Source organism: Archocentrus centrarchus, chromosome 24 (assembly GCF_007364275.1).
Source record: "Archocentrus centrarchus isolate MPI-CPG fArcCen1 chromosome 24, fArcCen1, whole genome shotgun sequence".
Classification (NCBI taxonomy): Eukaryota; Metazoa; Chordata; class Actinopteri; order Cichliformes; family Cichlidae; genus Archocentrus; species Archocentrus centrarchus.
The window spans coordinates 22069769-22090719 of NC_044369.1; the positions used below are offsets into that span (position 1 = coordinate 22069769).

Below are 20951 nucleotides of genomic sequence, written 5' to 3' on the forward strand. Positions count from 1 at the left end.
TTAGTTCATTCAGTGAAAGGAACTTGTAATGCTCCAGCATACCAAGACATTTTGGATAATTTCATGCTCTCAATTTTGTGGGAACAATTTGGGGATGGCCCCTTCCTGTTCCAACATGACTGCACACCAGTGAACAAAGTAATATATAAACAATAAAACCTGATAGAGAACCTTTGGCATGAATTTGAGCAGAGACTGTGAGCCGGGCCTTGTCAGCCAACATTTCTTAGCATAACTAGCCAGATGAGGTGTGAGTTAAAGTGGGAGGGTCTGGCCTGCCATGTAAAATGCACTACATATGTCCCGCGGACAGGACGTGGCCAGTTAACGGGCTATGACATGGTCATATACATGGTGTATACAGCTGTTGTTAAGCTGAAGATGAAAACATGCACAGTGACTGATAAATGCAGCTTATTTCCTGCAAGGGGATTCTGCAACAGCAGTCACAGACGTACTTGCTCTTTAAACTTGTTGGCGTGGTGGCGCTCATCCTCCACCCAGGGTTATAATAGTTTTGGATTTTACAATAGTTTTGCTCGTTTTTTCTTAGTTTCGTTAGTTTCAGTATTAGTTTTAGTATTTTCATACTTAATCAGGTGTAAGATTCAAGGTGCAAAAGTGACTATTGTGTAATGAAAACTCAACAAAAGATACCATTTAAAGAAATATATTCAACAACCAACTGTTCACAAGACAGCAGCACTACTGTACGTGCTAAATGTCTGTAATATTAGGGACACACATGAACATCAACAGGGGGAAACAAAGAAAAATATGAACTCCAGAACTCAATAAATTCTACAATAAACTCCCAATAAACTTCAGCATCAATGCAGTAGATTAACAACACCTATATGTGGGGTTTGCCAAAAAAAAATCTCTTTGAAAGAGTCAAAGCTGAAATCCAGCTGCATCCTGATGTTGATGTTAAAGCTGCTTCTGTTTTGGAGCTGCTCAGAGAGCTAGCTTGGTTAGATGCTCGCTAATTTGACTTGCAGGGTCTTTGCGGCCTCTGTACACAACCTACAGAAGTGGCCGACCTCATGTCCGCATTTGTGCTTGTGTAGATGGATTATGTGTATTAATTACCTCGTGGTCGTGTGCTGGTGTTTTATATGCGGTGCTGGCTGGGACTTTTTCTTTTTTGGTCCTCGCTCTTTGCTCAGTTTTTTGGCTGCAAACATATTTGTCCCTGTTTTTAAACTTTTTTCATTCCCTCATGTCCATTCCAATAGTTTCAGCAGACTCCCTCCAGTCTCCTTGCTTATATTTATGAGTCCTTATATTGATGCTTTGATTATTAGTCCTCTTATTATTAGACTCTACTGCTTTCTTGGCAGACCGCTGCCATTACTTTGCGGACCAGTGCGGTGAGCACACGCATCCACAGAGTTGCCCGATGGTGCTCCCACCTTAAACTTGTAGAGTGGAAAAAATGATTTCGTATCAGTCCACAAGGCTTTTAAAAAAATGACAAACAAGAAGAGGAAGGTCATTTTATCTTTAATTTCAGTTAGTTTTAGTTAGTTTTGTAAACTCACAATACAGTTTTAGTTATCGTTTTTTTCCTTTTAATTATAGTTTTTATTTATTTCAGTAAATGATGGTGTGCACACAGGCTTCTTTTAGCTCCTTCTCGGTCCTTCTCACAGTCTTGTTGGCTGCCGCTCGCTCCCTTCAGTGGAGAAGATAGTTTAACATTTTGTAACTGTTCTTAAACAGGATTAACCAGAATGTTCATTATTTTAAGCAAGAAGAGGATGCAGTAAATTCTCACCTTGCCTCCTGCGCCAGCTGTTCTTTCAGCTGTGCTATCTTGGCTTACAGGGCAGTGATGGAGGCCTTGAACCTGTTCTTCACAGAACCCTCCAGCTCGCTGAGCCGGCGAGCATTTTGACTTTTTTGGGCTGTGCTGTGCTCTGAATTCAACTCTGTGGTCAGAGTGTCCACCTGAGGGAGAGTGAAAAAGGTGCAGTAAAAATCTGCACTGGAAAAACAGAGAATTCAAGTGGACAGGGATCGAACTCTGACATTTGTCCGTCTTTGGTTTTACATCGATTTGTTGAGAAGATTTTAAAGCAATTACAGTTACTTAATAAGTTGCAGTCAGTACAAGCAATGTTATCTTTATGTAGTCTCTTCTCTGCTGTTTGTACTCTGCTCTTCATATGGTGATACAAAGAGCAGAATAAAGAAAATACAACTCTAAATACATTCAAACAGCATTAGCTGAAATTAAACAAGTGCCCATCCATCCATCCATCCATCCATCCATCCATCCATCCATCCATCCATCCATCCATTCATCCATCCATCCATCCATCCATCGTGGTTAGCAGTGAATAGGGAAACATTGATGTGGTAACTAATTAAAATTTTTAAGGCTCAATAAACACATTATTAGTCCTCCACTGAAGACAAGGATGAGTGGGGTGGCTGTAGCTCAGGAGGTAGAGCAGGTCACCTACTGATCATGTGTCTGAATGTGAACTCGCCAATCAGAAATAAGCTGCTTCAAGCTGCATCTTTTGCTTCAATAAGAGTGACGCACAGAAGGAAATCCTGCTGAATTACATACGCATAGACAACAGGTTACCACACAAAAGCTGGTGAAAAATGTTTTACACTATGAGCACAAGGAGATGTTATTAAAGCAGGATGTATATTTTTTTATGTCTATACCGCAAAAATTGAGTGAGAAATGGGGGTTTAAAAAGTGCCTCAGTTTTGGCGTTTGCCCAAAAAAGAAGAGGAAAAACTAACATTTTATTTAAAAGCCTTGTGGATAGATATGAAATCACTTTTTTCTGCCGTAGCAGTTTTAGCTGGGAGTGCCATCCGGCACCTCACTGGGTGTGTACTTGTGTTTGTGTGTGTGTATGTCTGCTCACTGTGCTGGTCACCAAAATAATGCCAGCAGTAAAAGTTGGGAGACAGCAGCAGAGTCCCATATGGGATTTCTTTGAGTATGATAGCAATACAGATAGAAACAAGTGTCTTGTTGTAGATGATGGCAAAATGTGTAGAACACTTCTCAAGGGACCCCCCCCCCCCTTAAAAAAAAAGGAGCCTATCCCAGCTGACATAGGGGGAGTGGCAGGGTACACCCTGTACAGGTCGCCAGCCTGTCGCAGGGCTAACACAGACAGACAACCATTCACACTCACATTCACACCTATGGGCAATTTAGAGTGACCAATTAACCTAACCCTAGTAACTGTATTTGGACTGTGGGAGGAAACCGGAGTACATGTAGGAAACCCACGCAGATACAAGGAGAACATGCAAACTCCACACAGAGAGGCCCGGGCCAAGGTGGAATCAAACCCAGACCTTCTAGATGCCATTCTAGCTGTGATGCAGTAGGGCTAACCACCACACCACCATGCTGCCCGTGCTGTTATTTTAAGTTAAAGGAATATTTGGCTCAACAGAGCTCTGACTCTTTGTCAGCCTGGCTACAGTGCTGAAAACAAACCTGGGGTTGTTCTTATTTTCTTCAATCAGTGATGAATACTAAGATGCACTAGCTTTACAGACGGCTTTGTTTTTATAGAGCAACAAACTCTTTTTCCAGGCTAAAGGAGCATCTTCTAAATCTTCCTCCTCAGTTTATGGGTTATCTGCTTTAAGCTGAGCATTGAATTATACCACGGAGTCAGGCACTTCTGAATTGAGGCTTTCCTTTTCAGAGGAGCCACAGTAGCCAAAGTCTTATGCAGTGAGGATGTAAAACTTGACGAGATAATCTACCTCACTGGGAGCAGAGTTTAGGTAGCTGCTCTGCACTGTGTTGGCACATGGCACTGAAGAGCATAATAATGAAGGAATTATATCCTTAAACTTAGTTACAGCACTTTGAGAAAGACTTCTACTGTAATAAAACGTATTCCCCACTGCTGTGAAATCCATTAAAGTAAATGTAAATGTTATTAACAATTGATCAGACAGGAGGGGGCTTTCTTTCTTCAGTTTCTATGCCAAATGTCAGGACAACACCCAGAGTGTGGTTCAAGTGGTGGGTGGGCTCATTTACATTTTGGCTGATAAATGTCCAAATCATAAATTCAAAATCAAAGCCCTGGACACTATATGCAACAGGTTTCTACACACACAGTGAAGCTGACAGGAAGGTATGCAGTACAACACAACTAGGGTCAAGTGAAAGACACAGTTGTGTGTGTGTCTCTCTCTCTCTCTCTCTCTCTAGAGTGTTAGAGTGTGTGTGTGTGTGTGTGTGTGTGTGTGGGGGGGGGGGGGGCTCTGTGCGTGTGTGTGTGTGTGTGCGTGTGTGTATGAAAGAGAACGTTTCACTGTGGGCTTTTAAAAGTACTAATGGAAAGCTCATTAAACAGGATTTTGACACTTGAAATAAGGCATATAAGTGTGCTTTATTTCTCTTTTTTGATAATGTCTCACATACAGTCACCCAGTTTGTTGAATTTTAAGTAGAAGTGCTTGTCTGGACCTTTTCTTCCCCCTCAACATTAATATTGTTAAAAAAAAGGATTGGAATGTAACTTACTAGGTGTCCTTATACAGTTTTAGTCGATTAGTAAGCAGGGGTTATAAAATCAGTGAGAAAATAGCGTAGGAGAGCTTGAGCAGTATATTTTCTTCATCAGTAATTTCTGCCATATTTGTCCAGGTGAAAGCCTGCTGCTATTTCTGTTAAGCTTTTTGTTGTGGAAATAACTGCTGCCTGCCTCGCGTTGTGCAAGCCTCATCAGCTTACTGGCAGCAAACACACACACACACACGCACACACACGCACTCAGTTCTGGCTCACACAGGCAAGTCAGCAGTGGGGGGGAATGGAGGTCTGCAGAACTATTTCAGTCACGTTCAGATTTCAATTATACTTTTAAAGTTGGGTAATGATCTGCACTTCGCAGGGATTTTTACCCAGCATAAATGCAAAAGCATATGTGTTTGTGTATGCACCTCTTTGTGTGTGTGTGTGTGTGTGTGTGTGTGTGTGTGTGTGTGTGTGTGTGTGTGTGTGTGTGTGTGTGTGTGTGTGTGTGTGTGTGTAAAGACCCCTGTCTTTGTGTGTGTGTGTGTGTGTGTGTGTAGGTGCATGTGTAATTCTCCTCCTTTTGACAACCTTTACAGGCTCATTAAAGTTGTTTTTCACTTTGTGAAACAATTTTCTATTTCAGTGATCCTGTGTCCGTGTATGTGTGTGTGTGTGTGTGTGTGTGTGTGTGTGTGTGTGTGTGTGTGTGTGTGTGTGTGTGTGTGTGTGTGCGTGTGTATGTGTGCATGCTCATTTTTGTGTGTGTAAGGGGATGCGGTAAGAGGTGATTCGTTTTTGCGTACACATCTCCATCCCATTCATTCTGAGTTAGCCAGTTGTTTTTCCATTAGCAAAAAAGCTAATTTATCTCTTGTGATTGTGAAAGCATACATGTGTGACAGTAAAATCTGCTGCAATCTGCAGTGTGTGATTATATATGTTTAATAGAATGAGAGGATGTGTAGCCCAGGGGTTGTTTCTCATAATGCAAGTTTGTAAGTGAGTACTCCTGCAGCGGGATATTTTACACTGGATGGTAAAGTGTGCAGAAGAGTTGCAAGCTTGTAACCTCATACAGTAATGCATATACTGTGTATATGCATGAATACATGTGCTATATTATATATATCCTTAGTTTGTGGTTTAAAATGAATGTGTCTCTTTCTGCACGTGTACTGTACGATTGCAGATTAGACCACACACTCATAAACACACAACATGGCCCGGCCAGCTGGGTCTAGAGACGTTAATGTTCAGTGGAGCTGTGCGTTTCTATGTGAGCTCAGTCAGACGCACAGCATCGCCCCCTCTCTCCATATGGGACCCTCCTGCCTGTTCTTAGCTAGAGAGGCTGCAGGCTACGGGGGGATATTTTCAAACTGGATTTCTACTCCATATCCTTCGTGCTGGACCGTTACCCCTTTAGAATGATGCCAAAGTCTAAAGCCACTTTTGTAGCTCAACGAGCAAAAGCACATTTATTAAAAAGATCAGCTACAAATTGTGGAAGTAAGCAATTAGCTATGAAAATAAATATAATTTGATTTTAGTTCACAGTGTTTAAATTGAGATATTAAATGTACAACTTACGTGTGTGTATGCGTGTGTCTCCTTACAGGATGAATGAGGAGCAGATTGCTACAGTATGTCTGTCGGTGTTGAAGGCTCTGTCCTACCTGCACACACAGGGCGTCATCCACCGCGACATTAAGAGCGACTCCATTCTCCTAACCAGCGATGGCAGAGTACGTGCTCGTACATATTCTATTAATCCACACTCCTCTTGGGATGTTTTCAAACTAGGCCCTGCTTAAACAGTAAATTTACGGTACCTCAGGCAATAATATCCAAAGCTGCTACTCTGTTTTTTTTTTTTTGTTTTTCTCTTTTTTTTTAACTGGTCGTTTCTATATACACACGCACACTCTCTCATTCAACACTCATTGACCTCCATGGGTGCCTGTCCTGCCACTTGCCAACAGCCAGTGCCAGAAACTCATCATCATCAATTACCACTCATGCCCTAGTAATTAAATCCTGCCTAATGCCTCCAAACGAGTTGATAAGACATGATTAATTGAAGCTTAATTAACTGCTAATATATGAGATTAGTGTTGCCTGTGAAAGCTCTTGATCACAAGAGGTCAGTGCACTTCTGAACTAATATATTTTTTTCTGTATGCCCACCCACCTGCATAATAGAAAGTGGAACCTGCATGTACTGTATGTGTGTGTTTGCAGATCAAGCTATCAGACTTTGGCTTTTGTGCCCAAGTTTCCAAAGAGGTACCCAAGAGGAAGTCCCTCGTGGGCACGCCCTACTGGATGGCACCGGAGGTCATTTCAAGATTACCTTATGGGACTGAGGTGAGGATACATGTGCAACAAATTAACAATGTTTTACTATGGCGCACAGGAGTATTTCCTGTATATGGTATGTATGTATGTTTACAGTCCTGGCTTCCAGTAGACTGAATGTTTTTGTGTGTATCCAGGTGGACATCTGGTCTTTAGGCATTATGGTGATTGAGATGGTGGACGGAGAGCCCCCTTACTTCAATGAGCCCCCCCTGCAGGCCATGAGAAGGATACGAGACAACCTGCCCCCACGGCTAAAGGAGTCCCATAAGGTGAGAAAGACCTAAAGCTAAGTTCTCAATAAGTACGCGTGGAGAAAAGAAACTCCGAATTCAAAGATGCACAACTTAATAATAGATCTATCAATAACAATCTTTGGAAAAATAATAAACTTTATAAGATGATTATTTTTTACTTACATAAATGGATCAGACTGTTAACAGCTAACCGTACAAGAAAAGGTTCTTAGACCTGTCATGGAGTTCAGGACAATATGAGGATCATTGCCATAACAAAAAAACACGAGCTGTGTGACAGCTCACCTGTCACACCTGAGGTGCAAATTGTGTTAATCCTGTCTTTTTCTTGGTAATAATATTTATGAATAACTGATAAAGGTACTACAAGTCTTTTATTTTTGAGACACTGGGATCCTGTAAGTATCCATATGAAGCTGCAGGTATTAAATAAACTCAAAGGAAAGACTTGTACAAACGGCTGTAAGCAACAAACCAAATTTCACTTCATGTTAATGTTTTTTCTAACCCAGATTATATTTATTGTGAGCTTCATTACTCATATAATTTAAGACTGGGTTGTGTATATGTACGATTTTGTAATAATGAATACACCAGAAATATGAGATTTGACTTTCTTAGCTGAGGAAATTGAAATTTATTTAGTTTTAGTCATAAACTATCGTTAAGACATTTCATTTAAACTCTAAATGTCAGCCTAAAAATGTGTGTTCTGTGACCAGTTGTGAGTGGTTGCTGGAGGTTGCTGTGAAATTGCTAAAGTCCCATTCACACAGACCTAGGGACCAGTTAGTGACCCCCCTTTATCCACTGGTCACTAGGGAAAAGTGTGTATTCCTTGACCGGTTGGCAGTTGCTAGTGTGAAACTAGTACTGCACCAAAAACCTCCTTGCAATTGCTTTGGTTGCTAACAGGTTGCTTTGGTCACCAGTAGTTTGCATGGCAGATGCCGACTTGTCTGAAAATACTTGCAAGCTCCTCACCAAGTGGCATCAAAACTGTGAAAACTGCAATGGAAACTGGAAATGGAGAACGTTCACCTTCAAAGTAAAAGTTGCACCTTTTGAAATCTGCTGATCGCAGCGTACAACCTGTTATCATGGCAGTTGCTGACATAGTCACAACCTTCGTGTTACTGTACTCATATTTTTTTTGTGTGTGAATGTTCTTCCTCATATGTACCGAAAAAGTCAAAAATAATCTGCATTTGGAGAGGTGGTAGATGAGTAAGTCATCTTCACGTTCATGCCAGAGACTCCAAGTTTGAGTCATACACGTCCCAGCTTTTTACAGATCCTTTGTATAATTTTAAAATACGTTATTACTTAAAAATATTCTGATTGGTTAGGTTCTGGCATTAAAAACTACTTGGTTAGGTTTAGAAAAATATCATGGTTTGGCTTAAAAGGTGGGGTTGCTGACTGGTCTCTGGGTCTGTGTGACTGAGGTCAAAATGTTACCAAAGCTGGTGAAGAGATCGACATGAGTTTTGTCACTAAAAATGCATGAGTGGGAATTTTACTGCTGTACTGTCCTTTAGCTATGTTTTATCCAGGCCTAGCTGAGCAGATTTATTAAAAAAACATTCTTATGATCTCCAGGTGTCATCCGTGCTGCGCTCCTTCCTGGACCTGATGCTGGTAAGGGAGCCATCCCAGAGAGCCACAGCACAGGAACTCCTCCAGCACCCCTTCCTAAAGCTCTCGGGACCCCCTTCCTGTATCGTTCCCCTCATGAGACACTACCGCCATCGCTGACCCGCTGGCTCAAATCCCAGCCCTCTTCTCCACTAAAAACATTCACATAAACTCACTACCAGGGTGGCACTGCCCTCACCCAGCCAAAACACCCCACTGCTTGGTGGCGTGCCATCAATTCTCACACCTGTAACCGTGAAGTAGATTAGCTAGAGGAATATCTAAGACATACATTAATAAAAATTAAAAAAAAAACACATAACAGAGAAAAGAAGAAAAAAAACTGAAACCACAAACTGGAGTAGAAGTGCCAGAGGAACTCTCTAGACATCCAGCAAAATATTTGGACTGCCTCGCCCTGCTGCAGTCTTTTCTTTTTTCTTCCTAGACTGTAAGTCTTCAGCTCCATGTGGACTTGTACTAGCCATCAAGAGCTTCAGAGGGGGTGTGGCAACATGCAAGGACCCAAATCAACCGGCGCCCTGCTTCAGACCCGAGCAGCAGAAGGCAGAACAATCAGTGTGAAGAGAGAGGTTTTCGACTGGTTATGACTGTTACCGCTCATCAGTCCATGACAAGAAGCGCAGGCTGCTGCTCAGCTGCTCAGAGACGAGCTCTCTCGCATCTCTTCTCACACACTAACAGTGAAAATGTATTTTAGAGAAACCTGTAAGTTTTTCTGTACAGTTTTGATAACTTGCAGTATTTTATCGTGTCGTAACCATTGTGATATGAGCAGTATTAAATAGAGTTTCTGCAGAGATCTTTCCTACTGTTTATAATCCAGTTTTTGCTTAAAGATATAAGAGATATCCCAAATAAACCCACCTTAAAACCTGTTACACACAAAAAAAAATACTAAATATATTTATTATCTTACATTTGTAGACAGAACTTCCATTAAATGTTGGGAAAAAAAAGGTAATGTCAGAATTTTGTATGACATTTTAAAGTATTTATTTATTTATTGGAATTGAAGGTATATTTTTTTGGTAGTGTGGCCTTTTTTGTTTTTCTTTTTATTCTTGGGTTTTGATTTCGATTTCTAAGAGCGCATTGGCAGACGGTCGGTTTAGCATCCAAGCAATACCCCAAATCTGCTGTATTTCTGAATCCATGACACCCTGTATTAATGATACTGTAACAACATCATGCATTTAAATGTAGCACAGATTGCGTGGATTTGAGAAGGAAAAAAAAAAAAAAGACTCCACACAGACCTGTTTTCTTTTACATTATCAGTCTCACTGTGTTTCTCTTAACGCTAAAGAGGCGCCTGTCCAAGACGCCTCCCTACCGCACAGAGTTTAGGATGCTGATAAAAGGCTTTCTGCTCACATCCTCCCTGTCATCATCTCACTCCTTATCCCACCTCAGTCAGACACACACTCGCTATCACTGGAGGTTTGCTGCCATTCTCATCTCTAGTTTGGACCAGGTGAACGGTGTTATCCTCCTCCCTGTTTTTACCCATCATTCACTGTGATATGTAAATATGACTGTGCGTACGTGAGCGTGAGCGTCTGTGTATGTCAAAGAGTAAAAGAGGTGGAGCGTGTTTATCTCTCTACAGCATCTGAAAGTGTGCACGTGTGCGTGTGTTTGTGTGTGTGTGTGTGCGCTGCTGGCTAAGCCTTGACAGTGTGTCAAGATTTGAATGAGTAAACACTTATCTGTGGTGTTGGCTTGTATAGTGATATTGCATGTTTGTTATCAGTGAAGCTGGTTTCAATTAAAAAAAAAAAAAAAAAAAACACCCATAAAAACATTAAGATGTGTTGCATGGATTTTTCCTTCATCACCTTATTATGCAGTCTTCTCCTCTTCTTTTTTTTATTTTTTATTTTTTAAAGCAGCGCACGGTCAGAATATCCTAAGGAGGTCTTTTCAGTCATCAACAGTTTTTTTTCGTTGTTGTTTGGGTTCTCATTTCCAACTATTTCACCTGTACTTCACCTCCGAACACAGAAGCAAAAAAAAAAAGGCACATCCATGGATCGGTGTTGCCATAATATATTAGGTTATTTCTCGTACTTCCCTCTAAGCCATTTCCCTCTGGAACACTATAATGGGATATTGATTTAACTCGGACAGAGAATGGAGCTTCTTTCTCACAGGAAGATCGACAATTGTCTAGTAAATAAAAACACAGCTGCTGGGGCCATTGAGAGTATCGGTGAGGATGACACTGGAGCTTGTAGAGTCAGTGTTAAAGTTAGAAAAGCCTGTAATATAACACAGCGCCATGTATTTGTACACACTCATCGGTTCCAAACAGGTAACTCTCAACTGTGAAATTGCACCTTGACACTTTTGGTGGGTTTTTGTTTGTTTTATTTTATTTTATTTTTTAACAGCGTGTGGAGGTATTTGCAAGAGTCAATGTCGTTAAATGGAATTATTTGTCGTGCACCAATAAAATAGAGGCTACAGACTATTTAAATATGTTTAAACACCACATAAAAATACCTCAGTGCAATTCTTTTAAAAATGTGGATGTAAAATTTTGAAGCACCCATAACTTAGTAGGCTACACGTAAGTGTAAGTTGCCCACATCCACCCATCCTGTTAACTAAACCTGTCACCGGGTCTGCCAAAGTTCTTAAATCGCCTTTGTGCTTTTTCCTGCTGTGGTAGGTGTCTCAAGGACTGACCGTGATCTCACACACACAAACACTTTTCTTATTGTTTTGTTTTTAAAATAAAATTAGAAGATTTAAAATTTGTCCCTCAAATTCTAATTATTTGAGGCAATATTTAGACATTTTTAATAATCACATGAAGGCATAAATGTTTATATTGAAATCAATAATGTACATGCATCTACCTTTGCAGTTTGGTGTCTGTTATGCACTGTCCTGGCTGCATAAAGGTTTTGATGTAAGCTAATAAGGGCAAGGCCTCAGGTGTAGTGTATGCTGGCTATCTGGTGTTGCTCAGAGAAAAGTGAAGCTAAAGGGATATGTCAAAATTATAGAGTTTTTTTTTAGGCCTTTTCATGTGTGTGACTGGCCTGTCATTAACCCAATTACAGTGAAAAGTTAAGAAAATGGCACCCTGCCGAGCTTGAACCGTGAAGGAAAACTCCTGCTGGAAAAGTTCATGTGGATGAATTTTCCTCCAAAATAAAAGTGGACAGTGGCTGCAGTGGCTCCTTTGTTGGGAGCTTGTGAAGCTCAACAACAGGTGAGATTTTCCCAGTTTATGTAGCTTTAGACAGAATGGAGGCTGAATGCTAACTCGTTAGCAGCACCAACAGCTAGTTGACAATATGTATCTCAAAGTAGGGTTTCCCACTCTGTGTTACCCGTCATGTAGTGGTTGAATTTACAAAGCTTATTTTTGGTTAAGCAGAGTAATTTACTGTTGCTCTGTAGTACACCATGTCACTAATACTTAACTTGGCCACACCATTATGGCACCTATTTGTTGACCTGTGGGGATTTAAGGTCAGCTGCATTATTTTGAGGTTAATGTTGAAATAATTGCATATTTTTAAAGAAGCATAATCAGAATAAGAGTAACTGGCATTTGTTACAATATAGAAAACTCTGTCACCTCACTTATTTTCTAACCATCAGTTGAATGTGCGCAGGTAATTTCTTGAACTACCTAAGCAAAAATATAAAGTTTTCATTTATCTTTTTCATGGGATTAAAATAAGAGTACATTTGTTTAAGTTACAGAATGTAAAATGTACTTTTTGATGCAAACTAAACAACATTTATTTAAACATAAGCAGTGTTGCAGTGTAAATTCACTGCTTAAGGCAGTGAATTTACACTGCCTTAACAATGTAAACGTACAATGCAGTGCAAAAGTCTTGATCCACACCTCATTTCTTTATATTTCCTTTAGAAAATGGGAAATACTGAAATGTGAAAACACGCATGGAAATACAGCATATGAGGCAAAAACAGAGTTTGTACAATTCTAATGAGCTTGAAAGTCAATATTTGGTAAGACTACCTTCATTCTTCAACACAGTCTGAACTCTCTCAGGCAGCTTTCTTGTCATTTCTTTCAGTATACACACACACAGTGGGGAAAATGATACACTGCCATTTTTGCAAGTTTTCCCACCTACAAGAATGGAGAGGTCTGTAATTTGTGAGAGACAGAATATTTATAAAAAAAAAAAAAAAAAAAGCTCCAGAAAAATCACATTGCATGATTTTTAAATAATTTGCATTTTATTGCATGAAATGGTCACACTGCTGAAGGGAGACTGGCTAGGCCACTCCAGGACATTGAAATGCTTCTTATACAGAGTCATGACCCATCTTCAGTGCTCTTACTGAGGGAAGGAGGTTGTTGGCCAAAATCTCATGACCCCATCCATCCTCCCTTCAATACGGTGCAGTCGCCTGTCCCCTTCGCAGAAAAGCACCCCCAAAATATGATGTTTCCACCCACATGCTTCACAGTTGGGACGGTGTTCTCGGGGTTATGCTCATCCTTCTTCTTCCTCCAAACATGGCGAGTGGAGTTGATACTAAAAAGCTCTATTTTGGTTTTATCTGACTACATGACCTTCTCCCATGCCTCCTCTGGATCATCCAGATGGTCATTGGCAAACTTCAAACGGGCCTGAACATTTGCTAGTGTGAGCAGGGGGACCTTGCGTGCCCTGCACGATTTTAATCCATGAAGCATTGTGTGTTACTAACAGTCACCTTTGAGACCGTGGTCCCAGCTCTCTTCAGGTCATTGACCATGTCCCCCCGTGAAGTTCTGGTCCTGACGTTTCTCAGAATCATCCTTACCCAACGAGGTGAGATCTTGCATGGAGCCCCAGACTGAGGAAGATTAACAGTCATCTTGTGTTTCTTCCATTTTCTAATAATTGCACCAACAGTTGTTGCCTTCTCACCAAATCTGCTTGCCTATTGTCCTGTAGGCCATCCCAGCCTTGTGCAGGTCTACAATTTTCTCCCTGGTGTCCTTAGACAGCTCTTTGGTCTTGGGCATGGTGGGGAGATTGGAGTGTGATTGAAGAGTGTGGACAGGTGTCTTTTATACAGGCAACGAGTTCAAACAAGTGCAATTAATACTGATGATTAGCACAGAATAGGAGGACTTCTTAAAGAAAAACTAACAGGACTGTGAGAACTAGAATTCTTGCTGGTTGGTAGGTGATCAAATACTTATTTTATGCAATGAAATGCAAATTAATTATTTAAAAATCATGCAATGTGATTTTCTGGATTTATTTATTTTTTTTAGATTCTGTCTCTCACAGTTGAAGTGTACCTATGATAAAAATTACAGACCTCTTCACTCTTTGTAGGTGGGAAAACTTGCAAAATCTGCAACGTATCAAATACTTGTATGCAAGTATTTGATACAATTTCCCCCACTGTGTGTGTGTGTGTGTGTGTGTGTGTGTGTGTGTGTGTGTGTGTGTGTGTGTGTGTGTGTGCGTTTGTTTATAATACCTTGTGGGGACAATTTTCCTGACATATACTACGTTGTGGGGACCAATTGCTCCTTGTGGGGACTGGAACATTGTACCCACAAGGGGAAACCCTGTTTTTGGGTCAGGGGTCAGAGTTAGGGCTAAGGTATGAATTGAGTTTAGGTTAGGGTTAGGGTTAGGTATGTGATGGTTAGGGTTAGGAAAAGGGTAAAGGTAAGGTTTAGGCTGTAGAAATGAATGGAAGTCAATGGAAATTCCCCACAAAGATAGCAAAACACACTTGTGTGTGTGTGTGTGTGTGTGTGTGTGTGTGTGTGTGTGTGTGTGTGTGTGTGTGTGTGTGTGTGTGTGTGTGTGTGTGTGTGTGTGTGTGTGTATTATATAGTAATTTATATTTAAGGGGTGTTTGCTGAGTTAGAAAATTGTGTAAGTTGAAACACATCACAGGAACTGACAATTTTTAAGTTAGTAAAATTCGTCAAGAAACAAAAAGTTTACACACAGTTTAATATTTTTAATAACTTTGAGGATTTAGGTTACCAGTGGCTACTCTAGTTGTTTCCTGTTGTAATTTGAAGTGTTACAACTGAGGATGATTTATGACATCTGTGCTGCTCAAACAAACAGGTGTAGAAGATACAAATGTTCTATTTATTTTTAATTACACAAAGCGCAGTGTCAGAACAAAATCGATACCTCATTCCAGCAGCGTCTCCTCAGACGGGTGCATCAGTCACTTTTTCCCATTGACTTTATTTCATTCATCATTTCTTTCTTTTTCACGGAAACAAGAAATAAAATAGGGATTATTTATTTATTTTCATTGTGGTTGAAAGAATGAGGTTTGGTGCACTGAGCAATGTAGCAGGTGATACTGGAAATATCTTGACAAAGGAGGAGACATGAGTCCAGCAATTTATTTAAAACAAAACAGAAGAATACGGCACAGGATTGCATCAGCAGAAGTTTATGCATAGAATTTGATTCTGAAAATAACTGACATATATATATATATATTTTCTTTAGTAACCTCATTTTCATAAACACACTTCTCGTCATTCTGTGAAATTCCTCTCTATTTAGTACATAGTTTGTATCGGGTCAATGCATTTCGTTCTTCTTCTTGATATGTTTTGTACGTCGGTGTGGAGAAAATAATTGTCAAAGCAAAAACTCTGAATGTGACTGCACTGCACACTACAAGACTGTCAACACTATGGTTGCATTCAAAATGTAATAATAGGAGGACTGGCTTAAAGAAATATATGAAGGTAAGCTTATACAGGCTTATACAGCGGGTACTGAAATAATTTATCGGACATTTTAGAAGGAGAAAGGGAAATGATGGTAAATGGCAGCAGAAGCAGGAATTTCAGACAAGTTGAATAAAATTATGATCCAGTGATGTTATGGATAAAAAAAACCTATAACATAGAGTTATCTGAATAAAATTAATTCTTTTCATAAAAGCTTCTCATTTTTTCTTATTTAATTAAAACTCTAAGCAGACTATATATGGCACTAAGATTTAATTCAGTAACCAGGGAAATTATTGGGTTTTAGGTGGCTTTACCCTTCAACTAAATCCATGACAGGCCCCCAAACTGTCCCATTAATTCGTGTTTCAGCTTTTCAAAAGTTCTTGTGGGCAGTACACGCTACACATGTTTGTCAGTTGGGGTTCAGCCCAGTGGAGGGTCACAATTCTCTGCGGTGTTAGAGGCCTGGAATATCAAGGAGACAAGTCTTTCATCAGGTTAGCTTTGGAGAGGGCTGAGGGGAACCACTGCTGTGTCACATGACTACATGTTCTTGTACATGGAGCGATCTCTGGGGAGCTGGGGCTGATTCGCCGTCAGCTTGAGGTGAAAGTGGTAGATTGTGAGTGTGATGATAATTATTAGGCCCAGAATGAGGCCCAAGATGAGGGGGAGGGTCTCCTCCAGGCGCTCCCGCTGGTCAGTGATGCATTGGTAGGCTGCAAAAAGTGGAATGACACACACAGTCAGCATGAGAAGGTGACTGACAGTCGTAGATGGTGTGTAGATTCTTTCAGAACTGACTTGTATTGCACTTTCACACTAGAATACATGAACTATATTGTAATATGTAATATCTAGTTATTCTTTAATCACCTGATTGTTTTCTTGACCTGCTGAGCTTACTGTTTGGACAGATTAAATTACCAGAAAAGGCATTTTAGGAGTTGGAACCGATGAACTTCTTTGTATTTTTGGTTGGGAACTGGTTAATTTTCTGCCAAAGTCATACGCTGAAAACGATTAATTGAATTGAACATCGGTTAGATAACTCTCAGCCTTTCTGAGCAATGTGACCCTGTTCAGTAGTTGTTGAGCGCAGCATGAAGGGGACACACTCACAATAGGGCATCTCACAGCTTTACTCAAGCGTCTCTGTAGACTGCTGGAGGTATGCTCTCCTTACGTGCAGCGCAAAGTAGAATCTGTATATTTTCACAGAATTACCTGTTTGTTTTTGCTAAATGACAGGATTTTCACAACAATTAGTCATCTCTGTTTCAGTTGTATTGTTTTTTCTTTTTTGTGCATTTTATATTTTCATACACTGGTGTTTGTAATGGGGGAAAGAGGACACCTAAACCACCACTGGATATACAGTATTGGGCTTAATGCTGATGGTGCTTCTTCCTCTGGACAGCAGTTAAACACACTAGGAGGAAGGCAGTGAAGCACTGCACAGCCTAGTTTACAGCAGCTAAGGGAAAATGATTCTTACAAGGTGATTGGAGGGAAAGGTGAGTGTGTCCATAAAAGCTGCATTCAGGGCAAGGATATGACTGCACTCATAAACTCCTAATGACCCCCCACCCACCCCACCCCCCGCTGCATCTCTTTTGTCTCTTGTGCATCCCCACCTCCTTTTTTTACTCTTACTCTAGCACTGCAGCCCCCCCCCCCCCCTCCCCCCAGAGCTCTGTGCATGAGTCAGTAAGAAAGATGTTCAGCTGTAACACTGTCAACCCCCCAGGATTTCTCATTATCATCATCATCATCTCTGTTGTTCCATGAAATGTGTGACAATGGTTGGGCAGTTTTTTTATCAAGAAAGGGGTCTTCTGTTGTGTTCTTACGTTCACTGAACATGAAGTCAGACGTGATGTCAAAGGGCTGGATCTGGATGTCATACATGGAGACAGTGATGCCCTTCTGGTGGTCACTTGAGATAAGAGTGAGGGTCTGCTGTGCTGTGCACACATAGGAGCGCCCGGCAGGGGTCACCAGGGCCGACAGCCGGTGGGTGCTGGCTGTGTGCTTCCCAGCTGGAGAGAAATGAAGAGAGGAGTTGTGAATGGAGTGTGAAGGAGGACATTATGATGTAACTAACTTTAAGGTGCTTGTGTATGTAATTGACCTCCATGGATTCAGTGTAGAAAAGGGGTCCAAGTTAATAATTTGAATACATTCAGTGTATGATTTAGGTGTCTCCTATGTGAAGTCCTGTAAAATAAAAATATATTGAAATAATGAACAAACTGTATTAGGAAACAACAAAAAGTTACTGTGTGGCTAATTTATTGGAAGAGGTCCGATTTTTTTTTTTCTTCCCTGTTTTCTTATTAAATTATTTAAAGAAATAATATGCGTAACTTCGGCTAAAAGGCACAGGGGAAAAAAAAAACTTAAAATCTAAGTTAAAATTCTGAATTCATGTACGTAGACGAAACTCCTAAATCTCTACATGAATCAGCTCCTTTAATTCCAGCTGAAGGCTGATGAATGAGGAAGTTGCGGGATGGAAATGCGCTGAGTCTGAGACTCACGGTTGTATGCGTTGATGAAATGCGATGTCTCCGAGGTGTCGTAGACGAACTGGACCTTGCTAATCTTCCACACCTCAATGCCCTTGTCGCGGAATTCCTGCAACACACAGAGAGACATAAACACTCCCACACACAAGCGTCAAACCACGGAGAGGGCGATTTGGCCTGCCCTCGCCAAAACTGGGCAGCCTGACAATTCCTTAAAGACTTCTGTTTTGAAACATTTGGAAAAAATTACTACATTCTGATTAGTTTTGTAATTCTTGAACCGAAAATGTTCCCTTTAAGTCAGGGCGTCAAGACAATGGATGTTATATTGTCATATTTTGCGACTTGTGGAGATATTTCCAGAAAACCGGGATATTTTTAACAGCATATCCTACGGCGGATACATCGTTTCCGTTTACTCGCCTTGGAAAAGTAGATGCGCAGGATGTAGGCGTTGTTCTTCCAGCTTATATGGATCTCTGACTCGGTGCTCCCACATTTCCCCTCGATTTCTGCGCCGCGGGGCAGAGTGAAAGACGTCTGTTCGGTGATCAGCTGCAAATAAATAAATAAATCAGCAAACGTAAAGGTAGCAAACAACGAACTAAGTTTAAAATGAAAGAAAGCATTATTTGTGTGTCAAATTGCGTTATCCTGAAATATATAACACCGCTGCATAATTTTCTATTATTTTTAATCCGAGTAATCTCTTTTAATTGATCGAAAAGTTTGCTGAGAAGCATGCATTCCATTCTTTCTAACTGGACTCGTAATGAGACGTCAGGATTTTATGCATCGCCAGGAGTCACAGCCGCAGATCTTAAATATAATGTAGGTCTAAATGTATATAAAGTAAACATCTTAATAGGAGTGAAAAATGTAACATTAAAAACAATCTAAATATTTTACATCTTAAACAGTCTGTTTCCAGTGCTTCAATCCATTTTACACACAGCGGTTTGATTCACTAGAAGTCCTAATACAAAAAGCTTAATTTTAGGCTGATTTCTTTCATTCCTGAAGCATTCGCGTGTATTAAAATTCAGTGGGGATTCCTTACGTCTATCCCGTTGAGAGCGAGCACGTCATATGGCACGAGGAATTTCACGGCGAACTCCACCATGAGACATGTTGTGCCGTTCTCCCGAACCGCGAAGATGGCTTTGTCTGGGTTGTTGGAGAGACCTGATAGGTTTTCGCCTTCCTGCTCAGCCAGCACCACGGACAGCGCCAGCACACCTGACGGCAAAACACAGGAGGTGAGGCACTGAAAAAAAAAAAATGACACCCCGCCAGTCGGGTAACAAATGGTACTCAGACACACTCACGCACACACGCAGGCCACCCCTAAAATCATGCAGAATCAGCAGATACGGCGTCGTCAATGACTGGAGTTCAGCTGAAGGCACCTCGCGTCTTTAGATCACCTCTGTATTCTCGTGGCAAAGTCAAAACCAGGTTAAAACACCGGAGACTGAAATCTGCAGTATCAGGGGAGCAACAGCACATCACCGACTGCAGTCTAAGCAGCGTCAGGAAGTGATAAACTGCAACTCCGATTACCTTTGAACGACTTTTTCACCCAAATGAGGAGAAAAAGAATATGTGAAATATGCCAACTCATGGAAATGTAAGAATACACACTGGAGCCAGTAGTGCCCAAACACACGCAGTGCACGTGCACGCCCGCACACATAAACACGCTGCAGTAAGGAGTCACGACAGCTTCACGCACACTTTCTTACCAAACACAGTGAACAGCAAAAGTCGGGCGCTTTCCGTGGTGCTGAAACCGAGACGACCCATCGCTATCAGCTTCCCCGGAGCAGAAAAAAGGGGGCTAACGGACTGGGCAGCCTGTGCTGAACCCGCGAAAAGAAAAGAGAAAGACAGACAGGGAGGGGAGGCGGGAGAGAGAAAATGACAAAAGAGAGAGAGAGCGAGAGAGGTGGGGAGAGAAAGAGAGGAGGGTTGCCTCCACTCAGCGCCAAAGAAGTCACGCTCAGATCGTCGTAAATGCAGCAAAAAAAAAAAAAAAAAAGTCTCTGGGTTGGACGTGAGATCCGGTTTGCGCCGCAAAAGCTGCCGGCACCGAGGAGTTCTGGACCGACCTCCCCTTTCAAGGTTGACAGGTTTTAAACCAGTGGCAGCCTCTGCACATTATTAATGTCACGAGGAATGATCCTTCTTGAAAGAAATAAAAAAGTCACTTAATATCCTTTACAAGAAAAGTCGGCGTGCAGTGTCAGTTATTCCCGCAGTGCTGTAGTGTCCATCTCTGTGGTATAGCAGCTGCAGATTGGGCTGAAATGATGTATGTCTGGAGGGAAACGCCGACAAAACCTCCCCCTCCCTCTCTCCCTTTCTAAAACTCCACTTCTGCAAGGTTGCAGCTGAGTGCGTTTGGGAGTGAGAGGTACAAAAACACTCATAATGAGATTAACAGTATTTCTCTGCCAAAATAAAGAGAGTTATTAACCTGGCACTGGAATCACTACAGGGCGAACTTCACAAAAGGTAATTTTGAGACTCCTTGAACCCAACCAAACTCAAACCAAAGTCGGAGCTTATTGACGTTTTGGAATTAGAGCAAAGTCTTACTTGTTACTGTAGGATTGCATTTGCAAGGACAAAAGAATGAGGTAATATCCTCTCTCGCGCGCGTTCATCAGATTTAAACTTTATTTACTGTTATTAAAGTAACTGAAGATGACACAACCGAACGAAAACACACAGCGTAATGAAAAATACAGAAAGATTTTACAACACCACAAGTAGATGCTATAAATAAATAATATATAATGTGCATTGCTCATCATTTCTTCTTCTTTGATGAACACTCCACCCACTCCAAAGGGAGTGGTATATAACACCGGACACAGTTCCAACCATATACTGACATTAGA

The 20951-nt window shown here is 41.1% G+C and overlaps 2 protein-coding genes across 2 annotated transcripts in view; one reads left to right on the forward strand and one right to left on the reverse strand.

The window, feature by feature from the left end:
* pak5 (p21 protein (Cdc42/Rac)-activated kinase 5) overlaps positions 1–10041 on the forward strand; it is a 42366-nt gene extending 32325 nt beyond the window's left edge. The window contains 4 exon segments of the mRNA XM_030721889.1: positions 6141–6267; positions 6764–6889; positions 7018–7152; positions 8740–10041. Of these exon segments, the coding sequence (XP_030577749.1) occupies positions 6141–6267; positions 6764–6889; positions 7018–7152; positions 8740–8895 (544 nt within the window). The 3' untranslated portion in view covers positions 8896–10041.
* Positions 10042–15156: 5115 nt separating this feature from the next.
* On the reverse strand, positions 15157–20295 carry lamp5 (lysosomal associated membrane protein family member 5). Its single transcript, XM_030721411.1, has 6 exons — positions 19791–20295; positions 19106–19284; positions 18469–18600; positions 18058–18154; positions 17368–17556; positions 15157–16233 (listed from the first exon to the last, which is right to left on the reverse strand). The coding sequence occupies exons 1-6, from the start codon at positions 19849–19851 to the stop codon at positions 16058–16060; spliced, it is 834 nt and encodes a 277-aa protein (XP_030577271.1). The 5' UTR covers positions 19852–20295; the 3' UTR covers positions 15157–16057.
* Between the last annotated feature and the right edge of the window lie 656 nt (positions 20296–20951).

What these genes read in the sequence shown, in the direction of transcription:
- lamp5 (XM_030721411.1), bottom strand. Translation starts at nt 19,851, where the DNA reads ATGGGTCGTCTCGGTTTCAGCACCACGGAAAGCGCCCGACTTTTGCTG. An exon ending in TTTGCTGTTCACTGTGTTTG is followed by an intron (nt 19,285 to 19,790) that starts GTAAGAAAGTGT and finishes TTTTGCCGTCAG; the next exon opens with GTGTGCTGGCGCTGTCCGTG. An exon ending in TGCGCATCTACTTTTCCAAG is followed by an intron (nt 18,155 to 18,468) that starts GCGAGTAAACGG and finishes TGTGTGTTGCAG; the next exon opens with GAATTCCGCGACAAGGGCAT.